The 24,358-nt window shown below is 42.3% G+C and overlaps 1 protein-coding gene across 2 annotated transcripts in view; it reads left to right on the top strand.

The window, feature by feature from the left end:
- The first annotated feature begins 2,394 nt into the window (after positions 1-2,394).
- Positions 2,395-24,358, top strand: part of Syap1 (synapse associated protein 1) — a 34,485-nt gene continuing 12,521 nt past the window's right edge. Inside the window, exons 1-5 of one of the 2 annotated variants that reach the window (XM_087599621.1) lie at positions 2,395-2,744; positions 7,799-7,917; positions 8,139-8,205; positions 11,704-11,777; positions 16,984-17,123. In XM_087599621.1, the coding sequence (XP_087455747.1) occupies positions 2,543-2,744; positions 7,799-7,917; positions 8,139-8,205; positions 11,704-11,777; positions 16,984-17,123 (602 nt within the window). In that variant the 5' untranslated portion in view covers positions 2,395-2,542. The remainder of the gene's footprint in view (positions 2,745-7,798; positions 7,918-8,138; positions 8,206-11,703; positions 11,778-16,983; positions 17,124-24,358) is intronic. The other variant, NM_001395553.1, reaches the window with a different exon arrangement.

A 24,358-nucleotide genomic window follows, 5' to 3' on the forward strand; every position in this document is an offset into this window, starting at 1 on the left:
GATAGACGTTAGACTGGTCTACAAGGTGCGTTTTAAAACAGTCAGGGCTACAAGGAAAAACTCGTCTTGAAAAAAGGAGGAGGAGGCAGAGGAGAAAGAGGAAGAAGAAGAGAAGGAAGAAGCAGTCACAAAAGGCAAATACTGCGGCTGGAGAGATGGCTCAGAGGTTAAGAGCACTGACTGCTCTTCCTAGAGGTCCTGAGTTCAATTCCCAGCAACCACATGGTGGCTCACAACCATCTGTAATGGAATCCAATGCCCTCTTCTTGTGTGTCTGAAGACAGCAACTGTGTACTCAAATACATAAAATAAATGTTTTTAAAAAAACAAAAGGCAAATACTGTATAATTACACCAATTTCCCCACCTCCATATACTGGGGTTTGACCCTAGGGCCTAATTTCTGCTAGGCAAAAGATCTACTACTCTAGTATTGGCAGCAACCCAGCCCTGAACTTAAGTATCTACAGTAGGCAGGTCCATAGAGATGAAGTAAATGAAGTAAAATGATGTTTGCTAGAAACTTAGATGGAGAGAATCTAAGTAGTGCACAAATTTCAGCTCGCAAGATGAAAAACTCTGATTGCAAAGACACATGAATGTGCTTAATACTTACTACTTACTACTTAATACTACTAAATTACTGACTTTAAAAATGGGTGATGATAAACTTTGAATTTTGATCACAATTGAAATATAATTTCACAATTCCTTGATGTCATCAGCTTCCTAAGGTCCAAATTGCCATCTATATATGTGTCATAATTTCGTGTTTGCTGTTAATAGTATCCAAATAAAATGCACAGTTGTGGGCTGTGGGTATGTAGCTCTGTTGGTAGAGTAGAGACCTAGCATAGAGAAGGCACTGAGTTTGATTCCCAGAACCAGATAAGAAAGGGTCGGTGTCTGTGGCAGAGAATCTAAGACAAGGCCAGCCTGGGTTACTTGAGACCCTATATTTAAAAGAAAAAAAAAAACTCTTACTATATAACCCTAGCTGTACTATGTAGATGAGGCTGGCCTCGAACTCACAGACATCTCTACCTGCTTCTGCCACTCAAGTACTGGGATTAAAAGTGTGTGCCACCATGCCAGGCTTTGAGACCCTGTCTTTAAAAGAAAGCACAAATATTTAAGGGTTTTCTTTTTTTAATCTTTATTACGTTATATTTAGTGTATGGGGTTGGGGAAAACACAATGCATACTGATACACGTTATATTTAGTGTATGGGGTTGGGGACAAACACAATGCATACTGATACTCGTTATATTTAGTGTATGGGGTTGGGGACAAACACAATGCATACTGATACTCGTTATATTTAGTGTATGGGGTTGGGGACAAACACAACGCATACTGACACATGAGAGAACAAGTTACAGGAGGTTCTTTTCTTCTACCATGTGGGTTCCAGGGCTACGCAAGGTGGCAAGCACCTTTACCTATGAGCCAAGTAACCTACCAGGATTTTATATTCTAAGTGCCACTCATTTGGTGTTTGGGGAAAGGGTCTCATGTAGCTCTGTCTAGTGTTGAACTCAAGATCCTCCTGCCTCAGCTTCCTGAGGGCTGAGAGTACAACTGTGCACCACCACGTTCAGCTAAGCCTATTTTATATGTGTACGTGTATGTGCATGATTTGCTGTGTTGGGCATGTGTTTTACCAGTTTACCACTGAGATACAGTCCCAGTTCTCTAAGCTATTGTGTAAAATGTTTTAAATTATATTTATTGTATAGGTAGTCACAGAGTCTGTGTGGAGATCAGAAGACAGACAACCTGTAAGAGTCAGTTCTATTACATAGGTACCAGAAATCAAACTCGGGTTGTCAAGCTTGGTGGCAAGTACCTTTACCTGCCAACCCATCTCACCTACCCACCGTAAACCATTTTTTCGTCTATAAGTACCCCACCCCAACTTCTTCCTTGCAATTTGTTTCCTTTTCTTTTTTTCCTTTAGGTTCTTTTTATGTTCTGCTTTGACACAAGCTCTTACATAGCCCAGGTTGGCCTAAATCACTATGCACTACTCCCAGCTTTGGGTTACTTAAACTCAGGAGGACACTTGAGTCCTCCATTTCCAAAGGTGGGGGTGTAACCCGGTCCAGCTGGACCTGAAAAAGGGAGGCTGTCATTTCTAGGCAATCACAAAGTGAGACCAAGTAGGATAAGCCCCCAGAGATGCCAACCACACACCTATAAAGCTGGGGAAATAGAAAAGGCGGGTAGAGATGAGACAGAGCTGCAGGGCGAAAGCCCTTTTGGCCCTTTAGCCTCTTTTCCACAAGCACCGGCGGGGGTGGGGCGGGGCGGGGCGGGGCGGGGGGGAGTCGACGCGGAGGGGGCGGGGCCTGAGCCGGACGTGACGCATGCGCGGCCAGCTGAGGCGCCGTCACAGAGGGTGGGCCAGCGGCTGGCATCGGAGGTCTAGCTCCGGTTCCGGCTAGTCTCCCTCGAAGACCAACAGTCAGGTCACCCAACCGTTAACGGTGCCAGGGCTCTTGAGTGAGGGGACCGCGGCGGCAGTGACCCCGCGGGCGGGATGTTCCGAGGGTTGAGCAGTTGGTTGGGCTTGAAGCAGCCTGAGGGGGCGGCGGCGGGAGAAGAGCCGCCCAGCGGGGACAAGCTGTCGTCGGGAGCCGCGCCTCCTGAGAAGAGCTCCGAGGGGCTCGTGGAGCCCACCGAGGAGGAGGAGCAGCTGACGGAGGACCCACAGTTCCTCCACCAGGCCAAAGGCCTTGGCAGTGAGTTCTCTCCGGGACCTGAGGGTTGGCTGGGAGGGGACGCGGAGATGTTGATGTACAAGGAGCGGGACGGTCCTCTCTGACACGGGATAGTTGGCTGAGGAGCTGGGGAACTCCGAAGTTCACCAAGCAGTCACGTCGTCTCCTCGACGTGCCTAAGAACTTGTCGCTCTCCTGCAAAGTTTATATTCTTGGAAAGCCCGGGTGCGGTAAAGCGAGCAGTCTTCCGGATTTTGACAAGGAATTCGGTTTGTTCAACTTGAAAACTTCCATCCGAAACTTCATCTCTGTCTTCCAGCTAGAATTGGTTTAGAAAATGCCTTTTGTCCCAAGAAAGGACTGAAATGTATTGTCTAAAGTAACTTGGTTAAGTTACTCAAGCCAAAGTCATACGTGTCTTGGTTTTTTGAAACAGGGTCTCATTCAGCACCACATGGTTTCAAACTTACCTTACAGTCAAGAATGACCTTGATCAGGGGTTGGGGATTTAGCTCAGTGGTAGAGCGCTTGCTAGGCAAGCGCAAGTCCCTGGGTTCGGTCCCCAGCTCCGGAAAAAAGAAAAAAGAAAAAGAAAAAGAAAAAAAAAAAAAGAATGACCTTGATCCTCCTGCCTCTGCTTCCCAGTTGGCTTGTGAACTGGTTTTTTGTTTGTTTGTTTGTTTTTGTTTTTATTACCCCTATCAGCGGGACCTTTTTTCCTTAAGGTGGTAAAGAAGATGCCAATTGTCTGCTATATTTCAGTTTCATTGCTAGATCTCTGATGAATTATAAACGTCTCATTTCATCTGTTTACCATTCCCAAGGGATTGGAAGAACAAACCCAGGATTTTACTGATAGTGAGCAATACAAGTAGATTTTGAGACAAAAATCTACCTGATTTCAAAGCCCTCTTTTCCAAGTTGATTGTCTAGTTGAACAAACAATAGTTCTTAAGAATATAAAACACCTGTTGTAGAAACTAATTCTCAAGAGACTTTGGCAGGCTTAAATAGTCAAAGAATGTGATATTGGGAGAGGCGGGTCCCAAGCAGAAAAGTAAACAAGGAGAATTGCAACAAAAATGTATACTAAATTTGGCGAGTTTTTAAGACAGTTATATAGCCAAAGCTGGCTTCAAACTCATATGGCCAAGAATGGTCTTGAACCCAATCCTCCTTCCTCTATCTCTCTCCTTTTGTGATTACTGAAGCTCACTACCACACAGCCACTAAATTTTTAAAGTCTTAAGGGCTTATCAAGTAGATTCAAGGTGCCAAAAAGCAGAGAAGCACAGACTTCAGTAGGAAAGGGCCTAATGTTCAAAAAGTTTGACTGTAAGGTAGGGACAAGGAAAAAGGCCCTATCAAATTTTAACAGCACATCGTCTCAGCCAAGACTCCAAAGACTGGGCAAGGAAATAAAACCTAGTGACACTGTGAAATCACTAGAAAAGAGGATGACTGTTTGCAGTTTAGAAGCCTGGGAAGGAGTGAATTTGGAATATTTAAGGAATGTGTGAAGTCTTTCTGGAGCAGAGGTTGTAGTATAGTTGGGATAGATTAATGTGGGATAAAAGTCAAGTATGGTGACACAGGCCTGCAACCACAAGTATTTGGGGGTCTTAGGAAGATCAGCAGTTCAAGACCACATGAGACATTGTCTCAAAAAACAAAAAAAGCTGGCCAGGTGGTGTCAGGTGGGAGGCAGAGGCTGGCAGTTTGAGGCCAGCCTGGTCTAGAGTTTGTTCCAGGACAGCCAGGACTACACAAAGAAAATCTCTCTCCTGGTCTACAGAGTTTGTTCCAGGACAGCCAGGACTATACAAAGAAAATCTCAATCAAATCAATAAATCAATCTCTCTCTCTCTCTCTCTCTCTCTCTCTCTCTCTCTCTCTCTCACACACACACACACACACACACACACACACACACACACACACACACCCAGGAGCCAAAAGAAGGCCTAGGCCAGCAATCCTAGCTATTTAAGAAGCGGAGGCAGGAGGTTCACTGGATCTAGACCTGCCTAGGCTACAGTGGTGAGTTCAAGGCCAGCCTTGACAACCTAGACCTTACCTGTAAAAACATAAAACTTCTGATTTCCCTGTTTTCTGCCTCCTGAGTGCTAAGATACCAGCTAAAATTTGCCTGACTTTTTATTTTCAAGACTGAAAACTTTAGCACCACACATGCTAGGCCCCTGAGCAGGATCTCCTGCCATCTTTCCTCACAAGTTTCTCCAGGTTTTCTTTGTTGGTAGTAGTTTTTGTTTGTTCCTTACCAGATTCTCTTGATGTTTGAAAAAACTGAGTTTAGATGGAACCCCTCCCGCCAAAAATTGTTAGGTAATTTAGTTTCAGGATAAATGAAAGCTCTTGCTTCTATAATGTATGTGACTTTAGGAAAATGCAAAAGATGTTTAGAGAGGCTAGAGAAATTTCTAAAGATGTTTTAATTTTCTTCATATTGGCCCTAAAAATATTTTTTCTCTAAGATCTATTTGTGGACTTTTCTTTGATTGGTTGTGCGGTTTTGTTGTTGGGGTTTGGTTCTGGGTTTTGAGGATTTTTGGTTTTTGGTTTTTGAGTGTATCCGGCCGGAAGCTACCCTCAAACTTCTTACATGGCTGAGGCTGACTTGAACTCCTGTTTCCACCTCCCAAGAGTAATCCACTGAATAGTAAATTTACCTATACCAAGCCTGGCGCCTACCTGTGTATTGAAAAATGAAGTTAAGTCTCTCTGAACTTGATTTCCAGTAAGTAGTTTCTTTAGACCTTTGAAATCTACTGGAATTCACTAAAAGCTCCATATTTTAAGGAAACATTTGTTGAATCATTACCTTCCTGTTTAGTACTATGGTTTGAATATGCTTGGCCCAGGGAGTGGCACTATTAGGAGATGTGGCCATGTTGGAGAAAGTGTGTCACTGTGAACGTGGGCTTTGATACCCTCATCCTAGCTGCCTGGAAGCCAGTCTTCTGCTAGCTGCCTTCGGAACAAGATGTGGAATGCTCAGCTCCTCCAGTGTACATCTGCCTGGATGCTGCCATGTTCCTGCCTTGATGAGAAGACTGAACCTTATTTAAATATCATCCTTATAAGAGTTGCATTGGTTGTGATTTTTCTTTACAGCAGTAAAATCCTAACAAAGACAACATTGTTTCTGAGGGTGGTTTGAACTGTACAGACCTGGCCCAAGACGTTTCAGTGGAGAAGAATTTTCAGTATGTGACCTAGAGACTGATTTTGTGGTATTTTTGTGAAGAATGTGGCTTTTTGCCCTTGTCTAAAGAGGCTACCTGAGACTAAGGTAAAGAGATTTAGATTGCATTGACAAAGGAAGTCTTAAAAAAGCCCACCAGAGACTTTGTTTTCTGGTTTAGTCTCATGAAGAGATTTGAAAGTCTGATGACCTGCTTTTGGTGGAAGGAAAGAACTGCCACCACAAAGTTGTCCTCTGGCTTCCACATGCCCACAATGGCACATGCACCTACCCCACACACACATCAAGTGATAGTTTTGGTTTTTGTTTTAGAGATAGGGTGTCAAGAAGTAGCTGTGGTTATCCTAGAACTCACTATGTAGACCAGGCTAACCTCAAAATCACAGAGATATGCCTGTCTCTGTCTCCCAAGTGCTGGGATTAAAGATGTGTGCCTTTATGCCCAGCAATAACAGATTTTTATCGTAGGAGGAAAGAGACCTAAAGCCGAGAGGTAGATAACTAATAATGTTGGCCTTTCAAAGTCATGTCCTGGGAAGTAGGTTACCTGGATAGAAAGTATCTGGCCTCTCTTTTGTTTTTGTTTTAGTGTGTGTGTGGGGGGGGGGGGGTTGTTGTTGTTGTTGTTGTTGTTGTTGTTGTTGTTTTCAAGACATGGTTTCTCTGTGTAATAGAGCCTTGGCTGTGGTGGAACTAGCTCTCTAGACCAGGTTGGCCTAGAATTCAAAGAGATCAGTCTGCCTCCGCCTCCCCAGTTCTGGTTAAAGGTGTGTGCACCACTATTGCCTGGCAAATTTGGTCCCTTCTAAGAGCCCTCCTAATATTTAAGATTCCTGAGATTCTAAGATTAAATTAATATCTTTGAAAAATTAAGCTACCTCTGTGTAAGAATGTTAATTTGCTAAGGGTTTTCTGTTACATGCTTTTTTTTCTTCCTATTCTAGCCTCATAACTTAAATGCCATCTTTCTCTCTGCTTTGATAAGTATGTATGTGGAAGGGTATGTGTGTGTGTGCCATGGTGGAGTCAAGCTTTTAGGAGTTGGGTCTCTCCTTCAACCATATGAGAGTCATTGTCTTAGTAACAAGTATCTTTACCCACTAAGCCATCTAGCCCCCTCCTACTTTTTTTTTTTTTGCAGGGGGCGGGGGACAGAATCTCAATATGTATCCCTGACTGGCCTAGGAATAGCTTTGTACAGAGCAAGCTAGTCTTGAATTCACAGGCATCATCTGCCTCCCAAGGGCCAGGTTAAGGGCATGTACCACCATACCCAGCCAGTGTGCCAGTTTCTCACTGACTCGCTTGTCCTCCCTCCCTCCCCCCTTACCTTTTCTTGCTCTCACTCTTGCTCTTGCTGTCTGTCTGTCTGTCTGTCTGTCTGTCTGTCTGTCTGTCTGTCTCTGTCTCTTCTGAAATAGAGTTTCTCTGCATGACTCTGGCTGTCCTGGAACTTGATCTGTAAGATCAAGTTGGCCTCAAACTCACCACCAGCCTCTGCCTCTGAAGTGCTGGGATTAAGGACATGTGCCACCACCACCCTGCTCCAGTTTGCCAGTTTCCAAATGTTTTCCTTAGATCAAAATACAGTGTGTGGGCTAAATAGATGGTTCAGCGGTAAAGAGCTATACAACTGAGATTGGATCCTGGTAAAGATGATTTAACACACACAGAACTATATGGGCGAATATTCATAGACTCCACATTGTGCCACTATTACAAAGGGGATCTAGCATGTACAGATTTTGGTATTCAAGAGGGCCCTTGAGTAGATCTCCCTGCAGGTACCAATGTGAAGATGTTATACCATTGTTCTTGGATGAAGCGCAGACCTTTTTTTTCTTTACAGATTATTTGTATAGTTTTGCAAGTGCTGCGACAAAGAAGATAACTGAGTCTGTTACAGAAACAGCTCAGACAATCAAGAAATCTGTGGAAGAAGGAAAAATAGATGACATCCTTGATAAGGTACATTTACATAACTTGTAAAAGGAAAAATATAAAAGCTTTAAGTAGCTGCAGTGACCATCTCTTTAACTCAAGTAAAATATAATATGCTGATAGAATTTTTTAGAACATCTTTTGATTCTTGGACAATTTCACACATGTACACAATGTATAGTGACTGTCATTATTACATAATAGTAAACTTTCGAAGTAATTTGACTTTTCATGTGTCTTTTTAACAGACTATCATAGGAGATTTTCAAAAAGAACAGAAAAAATTTGTTGAGGAGCAGCATACAAAAAAATCAGGTATGTTATAGGTTTGTCTTACTTTCTCTGCCAAGATTGTGTGTGTGTGTGTGTGTGTGTGTGTGTGTGTGTGTGTGTGTGTGTGTGTGTCTGTTTGTGGTGCTGAATATCAACCCCAGGTTCTTGCACATGCTAGGCGCACTAGGCAAGCTTCTCTACCAAGTTGTATTAAGCATCTACTCTATTCTAGACCTATACTAAGACCACGCTGAGACTATACTAAGAATATAAAAATGTATAATACTTGGGTAGAGCCCAGTGATAGACCATGTGCATAGTGTATTCAAGACCCTGGGTTAGATCCTTGGCACCCAAAATTTTATACATATACCCAGGTATAATTGTTCACACCTGTTGTCCCAGCATCGTTTGAGGCTATACTCCCAGCCTGAGCTACATAGTAAATCCAGGCCAGCTTAGGGTGCAAAATGAAAACAAAACTTTAAATTAGAAAATAGTCAGATGTGGCAATGCATGCCTTTGTTCCCAGCACTTGGAAAGCAGAGGAAGGTAGATCTCTGAGATTTCAAGGCCAGCCTGGTCTACATAGTGAGTTCCAGAATAGTTAATTTATATAAAAAGAACCTGTCTCAAAAAAAGAAAATCAAAAATACAGAGAGAGGGAGGGTGGGAGGGATGGAGGGAGGGAGGAAGGGGAGAAAGAGAGAATTCTCAGTCTTTTATTGAACATCTTAGAGAAGAGGGTAAATCAAAAACAAAAGCCAAGCTAGGCCTGGTGGTGCACACCTATGATCCCAGTACTGAAGAGGCTAAGGCAAAAGAATTGCCAGTAGTTTTGAGACCAACCCTGGCTAGAACCTAACTGGGTCCTATAATTCAACTCCAGCATTTGAAAGGCAAAGGTAGAAAGATGCATGCATGGGAACAGCCTCTTTAGAACGGATTCCTCTAGGTCTTCCCCGTGTTGGGAGTTAGTGGAGTTAGAGACTACAATAAGGAGCAGATGGTGCTTGAGTTGAGTCCTAGATTCCCTTCCTAAACAGCTAGGTGTATATCATCTTAGTGTCCTGAGTATTCAGCTTCTAGCTATTCATTGACAATTTGTTTCCATCCCTATCATTCATTGCTTGTGATTTGTCTTTTGCTTTGCTTTCACTTTTCAATAGATTCTAGATTCTATTTTTTATACCTGCCCCCCCCCCCAATTTTTTTTACTTTTGGCCTGTGTGTGGCAAAGGACAACTTTCAGGAATGGGATCTGTCCTTATACCATATGGGTCCCAAGGATTGAATTTATGTCATCAGGTTGGCATCAAGTGCTTTTAACAGCTAATCTATCTCAATAGCCCTTTCTATTTATTTTATTGTTAATTATGTATATGTATGATAGGCCTGTCCCTTGGAGCTGAAATTATAGGTGGGTATGAGCCACCTGACAATGGATGCTAGTAAGGAACTGAGCTTGAGGCCTCTGCAAGAGAAGTATGGCACCTGAGGATGTCAGAATGTATCAGATTCCCCCGGAACTGGAGTTACACAAGTTGTGAGCCTCTACATATGTGCTGAGAATCAAACGTGGGTCCTCCCAGAAGAGGAGCAAGTGCTTTTAACGACTGAGCCATCATCTTCTACCCCTCGTCATGAAGTCTAAACCACAAAACCATCTCTCCAGCTTTCTTTACTTTTGAGTCAGGGGTATACTATGTTTTTGAATGGCCTGGAACTCACTGTGTAGTCCAGGATGGCCCTGAGTTGACCGAGATCTATACAGAAGTGCCTGCCTTTGCCTCACAAGTGCTAGGATTAAAGAGGATCATCATGCCCAACTTTTTTTTTAAACAGCATTTCCCTCTGTAGCCCAGGCTGTCTAGAACTTAAAGCAGTTATTTGCTTCAGCTCCCGAGAGTTTAGGATTATAGACATGCACCACTATGCCCAGAGACATATAATGTGTTAATCTAAGATTTATTAATATTCCTAGTTGACCCAGTGTTGTCCTTTATAATATTTTTACCCAGAATCTAGTTAAGTTCAAAAACTCGTTGAGGTTATTATATTCTGTCATTCTCAAAATTCTCTTAGCCTTCTTTAATCTGGAATGTTCTAACCTTTCTGTGGTGTTTTGAATATGCTTGGCCCTGGGAGTGGCACTATTAGGAGGTGTGGTCTTATTGGAGGAAGTGTGTCACTATTGAGGTGGACTTTGAAACCCTTAGGGTTTTACTGCTGTGAAGAGACACCATGACCAAGGCAACTTTTACAAGAACAACATTTAGTTGGGGCTGACTTACAGGTTCAGACATTTGGTCCAGTATCATCAAGGCAGCATCCAGGCAGGCATGGTGCAGGAAGAGCTGAGAGTTCTGCATCTTCATCTGAAGGCTGCTAGCAGAATACTGACTTACAGGCAGCTAGGATGAGAGTCTTAAGCTCACAACACACCTAGTCCAACAAGGCCACACCTCCTAGTAGTGCCACTCCCTAGGCCAAGCATATACAAATCGTCACACTCCTCATAGCTGCCAGGAAACAGTCTGCTCCTGGATTCCTTTGGATAAGGATGTAGAGCTCTTAGCTCTTTCAATGCCATGCCTGCCTGGATGCTGCCATGTGTCCTGCTATGATGATAATGGACTGAACTTCAGAACCTGTAAGCCAGCCCCAATTAAATGTAGTCCTTTCTAAGAGTTGCCTTGGCCATTGTGTTTCTTCACTGCAATGGAAGCCCTAATTAAGACACTTTCTTTGTCTTCCTTTGAGACAGGGTCTTGACAGTGCTGGCTGACCTCATATTTGCTATGTAGCTGAGGTTGTCCATGAATTCCTGGTCTTCCTGACTCCACCCCCAAGTACTGAGGGTGGACTGCTCTCCCCTTAATATATTTTTGTATAGTTGAGCTTTGTCTGATATTTCTTCATGATTAGAATCAGAATGATATTTTGTCTTTCTCAAAATAACATGTTCAGGGATCCTCAGTTTGTTTCTCCCCTACTGTTTGTGTATGTGTGTACATACATACACACGTGTGTCACTTTGTACATGTGGAGGTCAAAGGATTCGTCCACCATGTGGGTCCCAGGCATTAAATTCAGGTCTTTGGTCTTGCTAGTAAACACTTTTACCCACTGAGCCCAGTGATGACAATTTTGATTATGTGATTAAATTGTTGTCAGATTTTTGTACTGTGTCATTCAAGTAGATTATTGGCCAAATACATACATGTATAAAGTTTACAAAATGGGCCTGGGTATTACACTAAATAACCATATTTGAATCTTATTGGTAAATTACACTGTTAAATGGTCTCGTAATAACCTTCCTTGTTTTTTGAAATGCAGATTATGGTAAAACTATTGTAACCATAGTGCCTGAAGAAGCCAGAGATTGTATTGGATCCCCTACAACTGGAATATAGGCAGTTGTGAGCTATATGGGTGCTGGGAACTGGACCTGGGTTCTCTGCTAGAGCAGCAAGTGTTCATAGCCACTGAGCTATTTTTCTAGTCCCAGTAACCTTTATTTTTTCTCCTGTATAGAAGCGGCTGTTCCTCCGTGGGTTGAGAGTCATGATGAAGAGACAATTCAACAACAGATATTGGCTTTATCAGCTGTAAGTACCCTTTAAATACCCCATGCAAGTAACACTTTTCTTCTGTCATGGTACATCTCTGTTCATAGGACTTTATCTTTAGCTGATTTTTTCTTTTTTAAAAGTATTTATTTACTTTGAATATATGTGTACAGTGTAGCTGTCTTCATGCACACCAGAAGAGGGCATCAGATCTCATTACAGATGGTTGTGAGCCACCATGTGGTTGATGGAAATAGAACTCAGGACCTCTGGAAGAGCAGTCAGTGTTCTTAACTGCTCAGTCATCTCTCCAGCCCTGAATTTTTCTTACATACAATTTTTATATGTTCTTGTTTGGGTTTGAGTATCTTGCTTTGTTTTTTTTTTGGGGGGAACTGGGTTTCACTATGTAGCCTAGGCTGGCTACAACTGTTTGAGCTTCCCTAGTACTGAGGTTACAATGTGTACCCCTATGCCCAGCTTTTACAGTTTGTTTGTTTGTTTGGTTGGTTGGTTGGAGACAGGGTCTCAGTACATAGCTTTGGCTGTCCTAGAATACTATGTAGACCAGTCTAGCCTCAGACTGTCAGAGATCTGCCTATCTTTGCCTGCCAAGTGCTAGCTGGAAGTAAAGACATGTACCATTACATCTCACTTTATTAACAGTTTTTTAAAAAACATTTTTAAAAAATTTGGAACATGGGGCTGGAGAGATGGCTCAGAGGTTAAGAGCACTGGCTGCTCTTCCAGAGGTCCTGAGTTCAATTCCCAGCAACCACATGGTGGCTCACAACCATCTGTAATGAGATCCAATGCCCTCTTCTGGTGTGTCTGTGGATAGCTATAGTGTACTCGTATAAAAATAAATAAATTAATTAAAAAAATTGGAATATGCATGTTAATTAACTTTCACTATATTTCTTTTAGTAATTTACAGATTATTTTGTTTTTGCAGTACTAAGAGTCAGGCACGCTAGAAAAGTCCTTGAGCACCAAGCTGCATCCCTAGCCTTTGTTATTGTTGACTCAGTGAGTTTCATTAGGATTGCAAATAGGATTGTGGATGAGACATTATTTACAAGAATGTGGCCAACTTACCAGTATCTATACTGTGGTAGAAAATTTGTTTAGATCTTCAGACAAGGGCGGGGTCATTTGATAGTCACCCACCAATAACTTTCAGTTAGCCAGTGCTTTTCTTTTTTCATTATGTTAAAGTATAGCCTATTATGCCAAATCATGTTTTTAGCCTGAAAAAAAAATTAGAGGCTCATACGTGTAATTCTAGTACTTGGAGACTGATGAAGGAAGATTGGCACTAGCTTGAGGTTAGGCTACTATATGGTGAGATGGTTTCAAAAAAGAAAGAGGGAACACCCATATAGAAGGGGAGGGGGAACGGTTAAGGGGGTGTTGGCCTGGAAACCGGGAATGGGAATAACAATCGAAATGTAAATAAATACTCAAGTTAATAAAGAAAGAAAAAAAGAGATTCTTTTATATGATTTGAGAATCTTTGAGATATAGTAGCATATAAAGTTTTAAGGCAATATTGTTTTAGTTCTTGTGGATGGAATTATTATATTCCATATTTTCTGTTTACCTACATATGTTTGTTGGTAATTGATATTGATAAAGACAGAATTCTGTTTACTGGCCCACAAACCTTTATCTCAGAACTTGAAGAAATGTAACCAAAGCAGCCAGTAATCAATCATGTTGCAGATAATAAAAGCTAATGTTTTTATGCCTCTTGGACACTGAGGGAGCTGAGACTCTGATGTTATGCTTGCTTCTCTGTGTTCTCTCAGAGAGCAAAGGCCAACTTGATCAAAGCTCAGTGCATGGCAGATGACTTCATGAATGCATATTTGCTCTGTGATCAGTACTTTTCACTTTTACTTATTTTTAATCTATATGGGTATTATATGGCTGCAGATATTTCTATGTACCATATGTGTGCCTGGTGTTTGGAGGCCAAAACAAGGCGTAGGATCCCTGGAATGGGAGTTGCAGCTAATTATGAGCTTCTATATCGGTGCTGGGAATCAAACCCAGCTCCTCTGGAAGAGCAGCCACAGTTCTTAACTGTTGGGCCACGTGTCCAGCACTTCCCTTTTTTGTTTTTGAGACAAGGTCTTACAATATAGCTCTAGCTCGCTCAGAACTTAGCCTCCTGACCCTGCCTCTCAACTGCTGGGATTAAAGGCATGGTTTTGGTTTTAACCTAGTTTTTCTCTCTCTCTCTTTTTATTATTATGTTTACTTATTTTGTGTATGTGTTTGCATGTACCCACACAATACAGCAATATGAAGATCACAATATAACATCCAAGGACTTAGTTCTCTCCTAACATGCGGGTCCCAGGAATTTCTGAGCTATCTCATTGGACACTCCTCTTTAACCTTTCCTCTATCCCTTTTGGGCACAGGGGAATGAACTCAGGGCCTTGTGAATTGTATAGCTTGTGCATGTGATCTATGATCACTGAGCTATACCACCAGCACTCTCACCTCTATCGTTTTCCTAGTAAAAATGTGTGAGTCTTCCTTGGCTTCTACCTCTTCTACAGGAAAGCCTGGGCAATGGTCAGTGAAATAATTGTATACATGGAGCAGAAACTCCACTTCTAAGAATTTCTTCTAAAGATATCATTTTATGGGCCAGCAAAATGGCTCAGTGGGTAAAGAAAATTCTTAACTCACAAGCCTAGTTAGTGACCTGAGTCCAATCCCTTGCACCCTCATAAAAGGTAAGAACAAAATCCACAAAGTTGTCCTCTCACTTTTACACACAGAGTGTGTGCCTCTACCTCGTCCAACACACACAATAATGAGAATAAATAACATCTTTAGAGTTCACTTTACAAAGAAATACAAACTCTCCTTTTGTAAAATTAAGGTCTCACTCTTTAACTCAGTGTGTAGCCCAGGCTGGTCTGGCAATTTTCCAGCATTAGCCTCACAAAGTGCCAGTATGGCAGATGTATGCCACTATACCCAGCTTTCAGAATTCTTTCAACAAGTTAGAAACTATTTAAATGACTCTGAAAACATGTCTGGTTTAATAAGTTATGATAAATTAGTGCCCATTTAATTTAGCCATTAAAGCTGGAAAGTTGATCATGACCTTGAATGAAAAAGGGAAGTCAGTGTCCATGCTTGTCATCCCAGCAGTCAGGAGGGCAAGAGTCAGTAGAGGCAGGAGGAGCAAGAGTTTAAGGTTATCCTCCAATAGAGAGTTTAAGGCTAGCCTTTGCTATAGGAGACTGTTTTTAAAACAAAAACTTGGGACTGGGGAGTTGGTTAGTGGTTCAGAACAGTGGATTCTCTTTCAGAGGATCCAGATATGATTTCCACACCCACATGACTGCTCACAACAATCCATAACTTCTAATCTCAGAATCTGACACTCTGTTCTGACCTCTGCAGTTACTAGCCACACATGTTATGCACAGACATAGATGTTGGCAAAACACCCATGCACATAAAAACTTACAAAAAAGAAAATATTTTTTAAAGTGAATTGCCTTATGTATCAAACAAGATATTTTTTTTTGCCTGCTTTCCTGTGTATGGCAGATCTTACCTGCTGGATTCTCCAAAGGCAGAGAACTGAGAGTAACTGTGCATAGTAAAAGTAGATGTATTAGACTGGCTTTCAGGATGTGGTTCAGACCATTCAACAACTGTCTCACAGTGTAAAGCTGAAAAGCTGGTAGTTGTCCACAAGGCTGGATGTCTCTCCAGTCTCTATCTGGTGCTGCAGTCCCAGAAGATTACTGGGTCTGGTCTCATTCTACACTGGAATACTAAGAAGTTGTATTTAATACCAGCTGCAGCAACAGAATAGATAAATTTGCCATAGACAGGACAAACAGGCAAAAAGCAAGGTTTCCCTTGTGTTCTTATATGTTGGCTGCCAGTTTTAGGGTGGGTCTTTCTCCTTCACATAATCTGATTAATAAAATTGCTCACAGGAGTGCCTATCAGCTTGGGTGTTAGTTGATTCCAGATGTAGTCATGTTGACAATGAAGATTAACCATCACTAGCAGAGACACCAAATATATTGGAGATAAGGGTCCAGGAGAGTGTTATATTGAACATAAGTTGTCCGTAACTAGTAAGGGTCTGTGTTGTTTTACTTTGTTGAGGCAGGCCTTGGACTCATTCTATAGCAGAGGCTGTTGGCCCTAAATTTCTTTTTTTTTTTTTTTTGGTTCTTTTTTTCGGAGCTGGGGACTGAACCCAGGGCCTTGCGCTTCCTAGGTAAGCGCTCTACCACTGAGCTAAATCCCCAGCCCCGGCCCTAAATTTCTAATCCTCCTGCTTCCACCTTCTGAGTATAGGGATTACAGACATCAATACTATATCCAGCTCTTGATTCTGGAACTCTGATTCCACACTTTTCTTGAATATTTTATAGGTGGTAATGATGATTTTCTATTTTTGTTCCGTGGCTTTTGGTTTTTAATTTTTATTTTATGCATATGGGTGTTTTGCCTGCATGTATATCCATATACTACTTGGATGCAGTGCCCGAGGAGACTAGAAGGTGTTGGATCACCTAGAACTGGAGTTAAAGACATTGTGAATTGCTGTGTGGGTGATTTTAATGGAACCTGGGTACTCTGGAAGAGCAATGAGTGCTCCTTAACCACTGAACCATCACTGCAGCCCCATATCCTGCTTTTCACTCCAAAGATCCTAGGGATTAAACTCAGGTCATCAGGCATGGTAACAAACACCTTTATCCACTGAGCGATCTCACCAGTCCAGTTTCTTGTCTTTTTAAGACGGTCTCATGTAGCCCAGACTGACTTCCAAATCTCTGTACAGATGGTGCTGACTTGAAAGTTCTAATCCCACTGTACTCTAACTCCCACATGGTGGGATTAAAGGCCTGTTCCATTGTGCTTGGCCTTGAGTTAGAATGTTTTTAAACCTAAAGGTGTCCGATAAAAGCAAATACATGTTTATATGATTCTTAACTATGTTATTTCAATCAACTGAGTGAACTGTTTGGCTTCCTGGGAGCCTCTCTCCCGGTGAGTGTTAGAAAAAATCATGAAAGGATAGATTGTTCTATCTCATTTAAGTGGGCCAGTCAGTGACAACTCAGTGGAGTTTGTGACTAAAGGCTCTGTTAAAATTCAGTGTATCAACCCATAATACATTGTGCCCGTGGGTTGCATTTTATGAACACCCCCCCTTACTGGTTTTTGCCTTCATTTTTCATCACAGGACAAGAGGAACTTCCTTCGTGACCCACCAGCAGGTGTGCAGTTTAACTTTGACTTTGATCAGATGTACCCTGTTGCCCTGGTCATGCTCCAAGAGGATGAACTACTAAGCAAGATGAGATTCGCCCTCGTTCCTAAACTGTAAGCACCATGTTCTCCCGTCAAGAGACACTGCTGGCTCCTGCAGTGGTGATTTCTGTTTCACTGTAGCATGGTGATTTCACTTTCCTAAGGGCTCTAGTTATGTACATAATGTTAGGGGAGAGTCACTGAATGAAGGCCAGAACCCTCCCTACACTATCTGTTCATCCAAACAGGCCCTGCAGCCCTTCAGAGGCCCTGTGAGCTTGGCTGCATGCCCAGAATAGAAAGAGAGAGGGCACACTTGGCAGGAAAGTCAAAATGAGGAGATGTGCTCTTTTGCCCAGTTACACAGTAGAACATGTTTCCTTCAGAAACAACAAATAAAACTCAGGTCTGTAAAGGCCTGACTTTTCCTCAAACTCCCATGTTTTATATTCATTCTCTGAACAGCTGTGTTTTTTTTTAACTGAAGAAAGGCCCATCCCTATTCATAAAATCCCAGTTGCCCTTTAAGTTCCAAAACAAGCAGTAGTCTGTGGTGCTTTGTCATTGTTCTGCCAGCAGAGGGCAGTCTTCCCTGCTGCAGCATCCCTGGGGTTTTGTTTCCTTCTGACTCTCCTCTAGGGTTTTTGTTGTGTTTGCAGTACTGGAAATTGAATTTAGAGCCTGGCTCACACCAAACAATTGTTTTAACACTGAAATATAAGCCAGACCTCTTTTTGATTTTTATTTTAACACAGGGTCTTACTAGATTGCCTAGCTGGGCCTTCAAGTCACTGTGTATTCTCACAGGCCTTGAATTTTCAGTCCTGCTGCTCAGGCATGACTGGGTTTACAGTGTGAACTGTCCAGCTTAGTTAGGAGGAAGAGGAGAAGGAGGAAAAAGAAGATGAGGATGATTGTCATTGCTATTATTTTGTTCATATTTCTGAAGCCAGCTTTCAAAATAGGGCTTGCCTCAAGACTATAATCCTAGTACTTGGGAGGCAGAGGCACGAGGGTTGTAAGAGGCCAGCCTAGGTCAGAAGTGGGAGACCCTGTTTCTAAACAAAGCCAAAGCCAGAACAAGGTGACTCACATTTGTCATCCCAGTATTTAGGAAGTTGAGACAGGAGAATCACTATGAGTTTGAGGACAGCCTGGGCTATAAAGTGAGACCCTATGTAGAAAAAAATCAAAAATAAATAAATCTGGTATTCTTTATTTTGTGAGTATCCCCCTTCTAGAATGTTCTTAATCTTTGTTTCTTGGTTGCAAGATCTTACCATTCCCCAAGGGTACAACTTATAGTTCTCTCAGATAATCTGGTTTCTGTAAACTTTTCTCAGAAACTGGTTGGAGCTCTGCCTTGTGGGCTGTGGGCTCCCCTCCTTTGCCTTCTGCAGTAATGGTACTCTAATGAGGGTACTTGACCAGCTTATGTTGAGATGGCCTTTTACAGCTGGAGAGACTTAACTAGCTGTAAGTAGGTAGCTTCCCTGCTAGAGGATTCTTCAACCTCCTTGCCAGCTGCAGGCAACACCACAAGGGCCTGGCCTGTCACCAATTCATGTGTAGGCTGTGTCCCACAGCTTCAATATGGTATCACAGCCTCAGCCTCAACTGTGCCAGGTGAACCTGAGTCCCACATAGGAAGCTGTTGGGTTGTTCTCAGGAAGGGCAGGAGGTGGGAGAGAATAGAGCCATCTCCCCACTCCTCATGGGCACTTGTGACCTCTGTTCCAGGGCCTGTCTGAACTCCTGCCTGGTAAGCAGACCAGCCTCTTGCAGGCCACTCATCTTATGGGTAGCACCACTCCATAAAGTACATTTTTGTTTGCCTGTTGACTTTTCAGCTTCTACTGTCATGCCCTCTCCTGTTCTCATCTCTGTAGGACTTACCTGTGCAATTCCTCTTCTGTGATTTCTGGGGTGTTTTCAGGGGGATTATACATTAGCTCATGTTCATTATGCAATGTTTAGCTGACCACATAGGAATTTTGACAAATATAGAATACTTCTTTGGCAAAACATTATTCTAGACCCAGGAAGCCAGTTATATAGAACCTTCTCTTTGTGTTTTTCTCTATAGTGAAACTCTTCTCTCCATAACTATCAGTATACTGGTGGTAAATTCATTTTTATTGTTGTTTGGAGAATTGTTGTTTGAGACAGGCTTTCATATAACCCAGATTGGCCTCAAACACTGTCTGTAGTAGAAAATGACCATGAAGTTCTGATCCTCCCACCTTCACCTCCCAAGAGCTTGGTTTGCAGGCACACAACTACTAGAGACAAAGTCTTACCAAGCTGCCTTGGCTTGCCTGAGACTCACTATGTTATTGACCAGTCTAGCAGTCCCAGCCTTTTAGGGATCTTCCTGCTTCTGCCTCCCATGTGCTAGCTGCTGAGATTGGAGACATAAGTCATGACAACAAGCCTTTAGGCTATGACTAACATAGCTATTTGAAATTAAGGATATAAAGAAATGTACCATCTACTCCTCTACTGCATACGCTCACAAATCCCTAAGAATTTACTTTTTGATATATTGTTTCAAATTATGTAGGGATGAATAAAATACATATTCTGCCCTCACAGATGGTCACAAGAATAATTTCTAACTGGACATGCTAGTGCACCCTTATCCCAGTATTCTTGAGGCTGAGGATACAGTTGGAAGCCAGCCTAGCTGGCTGGGTGGGAGGGAGAGAGAGAGAAGGAGAGCGCATTGAAGAGACTGGACTCTATATAAAATAATATGGCTTGAAAGACTGCAGAGATGACTCAGTGGTTAAAAGCACTGGCTGCTCTTCCAGGGGATCCAGGTTTGATTTCCAGTGCCTTACATGGTGACCCACAACCATCTGTAACTCTAATTTCTATCTCTTCTGGCCTGTGTGGGCACAAGCATACATGTGCTGCACATATATACATGTAGGCAAAATACCTATGCACATTTTTTTAAATTACCATCAGCTGGTAAGGTGATTCAGTGGCAGCACTTGCTGCCAAGATTGAGGACCTGAGTTAAGGCCCTTGGGCTTGCATGATGGAAGAAAACTATGACACTTGGGAGAACTAGAATTGGACCTGTTTACCTTATACGTCCCAGGATCTTAAGCCATGATATCAGAGCCAGGTAAAAGTGAAGTTGCAGCTGAGTGTTTAGGAGCCTGAGATGAGAAGATTGCTATCAATTTGAGGCCAGTTGGGGCCTCATAGTAAGTTCCAGACAAAGCTTGTGTTACAGGCTAAATGAAACTCATCTTGAAGGGGAAAATATTGAAGTTGTAAAGAAGTGGGCTGCCTATGTATCTTCAAGGCCACTTTTAATTCTGAGCTCTGTAAAATCATCCCACATTAACTAGCCTTGGGTTGTACTAATGTCTCTGTAGTGACTCATGGGCTCTGTTTGCTCTTTTGATGAACAAAACAAGCATTTGGGCTGTTTTCTTTGCCAGATTCCCTCCCTCTTGATGTAAGAGAGGCAGGCATGTTGCAGAAAACTTCTGCATCACCCTCTGGGAAAGAATCACTACAGATGACATTGTAAACGTTCTAAAAGGTCCTCTGATAAACCTATTGGGCACAGCTGTAGCTCCCAAACCGCTTTTTCTGCCTTTGTGGTAGATCCTAATGCTGAGGCCTTAGGAGCCTGTGGATACCCTGTGAGAAACACTCAGCCTTTGGTCGGAAAAGAGGGTTTCTCTCCCGCTATCAGAGGGCTTCAGTGTCTGTGATGCAGCCGCAGGACACTGGCTGGGCTCAGGCTAGCGTAGGGAAATACTAACACACTCTGTGCATTTTGAAATCTAGGCCCAGCTCTTCATTTTCTAAATGAAGTTACAGTTTTTCTTCAGAAAAAGTATCCCAGATGGTCGGTGTGACACCTAGAGGAGAAAAGTCTAGAAGTCCCATATTTGTTTATAATCCCTCTCTTCTTGTGCCTTTGAGGTTTTATGGTTGTGGTTGTTTGGGTTTTCTGTGGTTGGTTGGCAGTAAGGTCTCATATACTCAGCTGTTCTGAAATTCTATGTATAATGGAGGATAACCTTGAAATTGTGATTCTCCCACCTCCACCCTGAAGTTCTGCGATTATGGACTTGGGCTACCATACCCAGTTTATATGGTGCTGGGGTTAGAACCCAGAGCTTTGTGTGTGCCAGGGCAAGCAAGCACTCTACAAGCTTTGCTCCATCTCCACATGTGCACCCTTTCTGATTTGGGTTGGTTTTGTCTTCCAAACTAGAGATTACAATTTAAGAGAAGAGTCATCCATTTTTTAATTAGTATTTTGAAACAATGAAAAGTTAGAAAGATTTGAAGTGCAATACAAAGACCATTCATAACTCACATTCATTTGTGTTTGCACGCACAGTGTGTGTATATGCCTATAAATGAAGTTAGTTCTCTCCTTCCATGGGTCTTGGGATCAAACTCAAGTCATTAGGTTTGTATGACAAGTACCTTTACCTGAAGGGGGAGTCCAGAAGAGGACATCTGATTCTCAGGACCTGGAATTACAGAACTATCCAGTGTAGGTGCTAAGAACCAAACTCAGGTCCTCCTGAAGTAGCAGCAAGTAGTGTCAACCATTGACCCGTCTGTCAGCCTCCTATCGTTGTTCTTGTTGTTGCTTTTGTACTTTTAGCTTTGAGACAGTCTCCTGTGTAATCTAGGCTGGACTTGAACAAAGGATCTTTCTGCCTCAGCCTCCCAGAGAACATTTTTTGTTTTTATTTGATTTCTCAAGTGAACATATTTGTTTTCACCTGATGTCTCATGACCTTAGATTCTTTTTCGTGAGGAAGGGTTACTGGAGATGGAACCTAAAGCCTTGCACATGATAAGCAACTGTTCCATCACTGCGCCAAGCCCCACCTTGAATACTTTATTTCCTATGGACATTAATTCTTTCCTACAACCTCAGTGCGTCCATCAAATTAGGCCACATGTCACCATCAGATCACACACATCTGGTTCCTATGCCCTATTTTAATGTTTTATTTGTTCTAGTAATGTTTTTTTAGCAAAAGAACCCAATTAACTTCACAAAGAATGCAGTTAATGTCACAGATTGCATTTAGTTCTTCTGTCTTATCAATGTGCTTCCATTCCTTGCACCTTGTGTGGGGCACACTGCCATCTGTCCCTGCGCAGTTCATACTTTGTTCACTTGGAAGAGGTATCTGGCAGGCTTAACTATAAAAGTACAGTTTTCCTCTTTGAAAGTAATTAGTGTCAGGCATAATGGCAAAAACTGAATAGCTAGCCTGGGTTACATTTTGAGACCATGGTTCAAATGAATATAATAATAATAATAATAATTATTATTATTATTATTATTATTATTATTATTATTATTATTATTATTAGAGATGAGCACGGTTGTGCACATCTGATCCCAGTACTGGGGAGGAAGATTACTGGGGGTTACATAATGAGTTCAAAGCCAGCTTTGGATACACATCAAAACTGTCAAAACAAGGTTGGAAAGATGGCTCAGAGGTTAAGAGCACTTGGTGCTTTTGCAAAGGATTCAGATTCGGTTTCTAACACCAGCATTGCATGGCTCCGGACCGCCTGCAGCTCCAGCTCCTAGGGAGCTGATCCCTCCTTCCAGTCTCTGCAAGCACTGCACGTGATAAGTTTAAGAGCTGGGCTAGCGGTAAATCCATTGAATTCCAGCACCTAAGACACTGAGACAGGACAAGAGTTCATAGCCAGCCTGGGCCGATAACACACAAAGAATTCAAGGTGAGCTATAGAGTAAGGCCCTATCTCAAAGGGACTTGGAGGGAGAGAAAAGAAAGAAAAGGTAGGGTTGGGGATTTATCTTAGTGGTAGAGCGCTTGCCTAGCAAGCACAAGGCCCTGGGTTCGGTCCTCAGCTCTGGAAAAAAAGAGAAAGAAAGAAAGAAAGAAAGAGAGAGAGAGAGAGAGAGAGAGAGAGAGAGAGAGAGAGAGAGAGAGAGAGAAGGTAATTAGTATTTTGTGAGTAGAGACAGAGCTTGATGGGTGGGGTGTGTGTGTGTGTGTGTGTGTGTGTGTGTGTGTGTGTGTTGAAACAATGTCTCATGTATCCTGAGTGGAACCGGCTGTGTATTCAAGGATAACCTTTGACTTCTGATACTCCTGAATGCTGTGTTTTACAGCCATGTGCCTCACCATGCCTAGGGATCAAACCCAGGTAGGACTTTGTACATATTAGGCAAGTGCTCTACCAATTGAACTATATCTCAGCATTAAAGACTTAATAAAAACATAATATCTGGGGAGTCAGAGGGACAACTTGTGTGAGTCAATTCTCTTTCCACCATATGGGGCTTGGGGATCAAACTCAGGTGATTAGTCTTATCAGCGAGTGTGTTTACCCACCGAACTATCTCATTGGCCCCTTAGAGACTTTGAAATTTTATTCAGCTAATCATATTTCCATATACTCTTGTATTTATATCCATATAATCTCATGCATTTGATGGAGTGGGTTGCTATCTGTTATTTCAGTACACAAATCATCACTTTGATACGCGGGGTCTCAGTGAAAGGCATCTTTAGCCTTTGGTGGTTGCTCGATTTGAGAGATGGTCATACTATGAATCCCTGGCTGGCCCAAAACTTATTATGCAGATTAGGCTAACCTCAAATTTAGAAATCTACCTGTCTCTGCTGCCTGGGATTAAAGGCATGTGCCACCATACCAAGCTCCAAGCTCATTTTATTTTTACCTTTCTCTAACCCTATGATCCACCATTTATGCAGAAAGCACTGGTATCTCTTAGTGGAAAATAAGATTTATTCTTCCTTATTAGTATATATTAGTTAAACATAATAATGGGTTTCAGAAAATGACATGTAGAAAGCAAGAACTGTCCACAGGAATACCTTTTCCAGTAAGGATCACTCTTGTATTCTTCTGCCATGTTTGTAACTCCTGTTGTGGCAGTGATAAAGAATAGTGTTGTGTCCCTGGGTTTGGTCCCCAGCTCCGAAAAAAAGAAAAAAAAGAATAGTTTTGTGACCTTTAACGTTTTATTTTTTAATCCTCTCCATGTAACTAAGTTCTTGTTAATGACTCCTCTCCCTCCCCCACTTAGACACTACTCTCTTTCTGCTTGGTTCTTACTGTCCTAGGCCGCCTATTGTGAGTATTCACCATACTCCACTTGGGCACCAATGCCTCATGCCAGGCAAGTCTAATATGCAACCACTGTGTGTTCTCAGGTTGAATAGCTAGAACTTCAGTCTTTACCAAGCATCTCCCAGATGGTCATGGGTGTAATTTGGTAGTAGACTGCTTGCCTAGCTTAC

Source organism: Rattus norvegicus, chromosome X, assembly GCF_021556685.1.
Source record: "Rattus norvegicus strain SHRSP/BbbUtx chromosome X, alternate assembly SHRSP_T2T, whole genome shotgun sequence".
NCBI classification, from domain to species: Eukaryota; Metazoa; Chordata; class Mammalia; order Rodentia; family Muridae; genus Rattus; species Rattus norvegicus.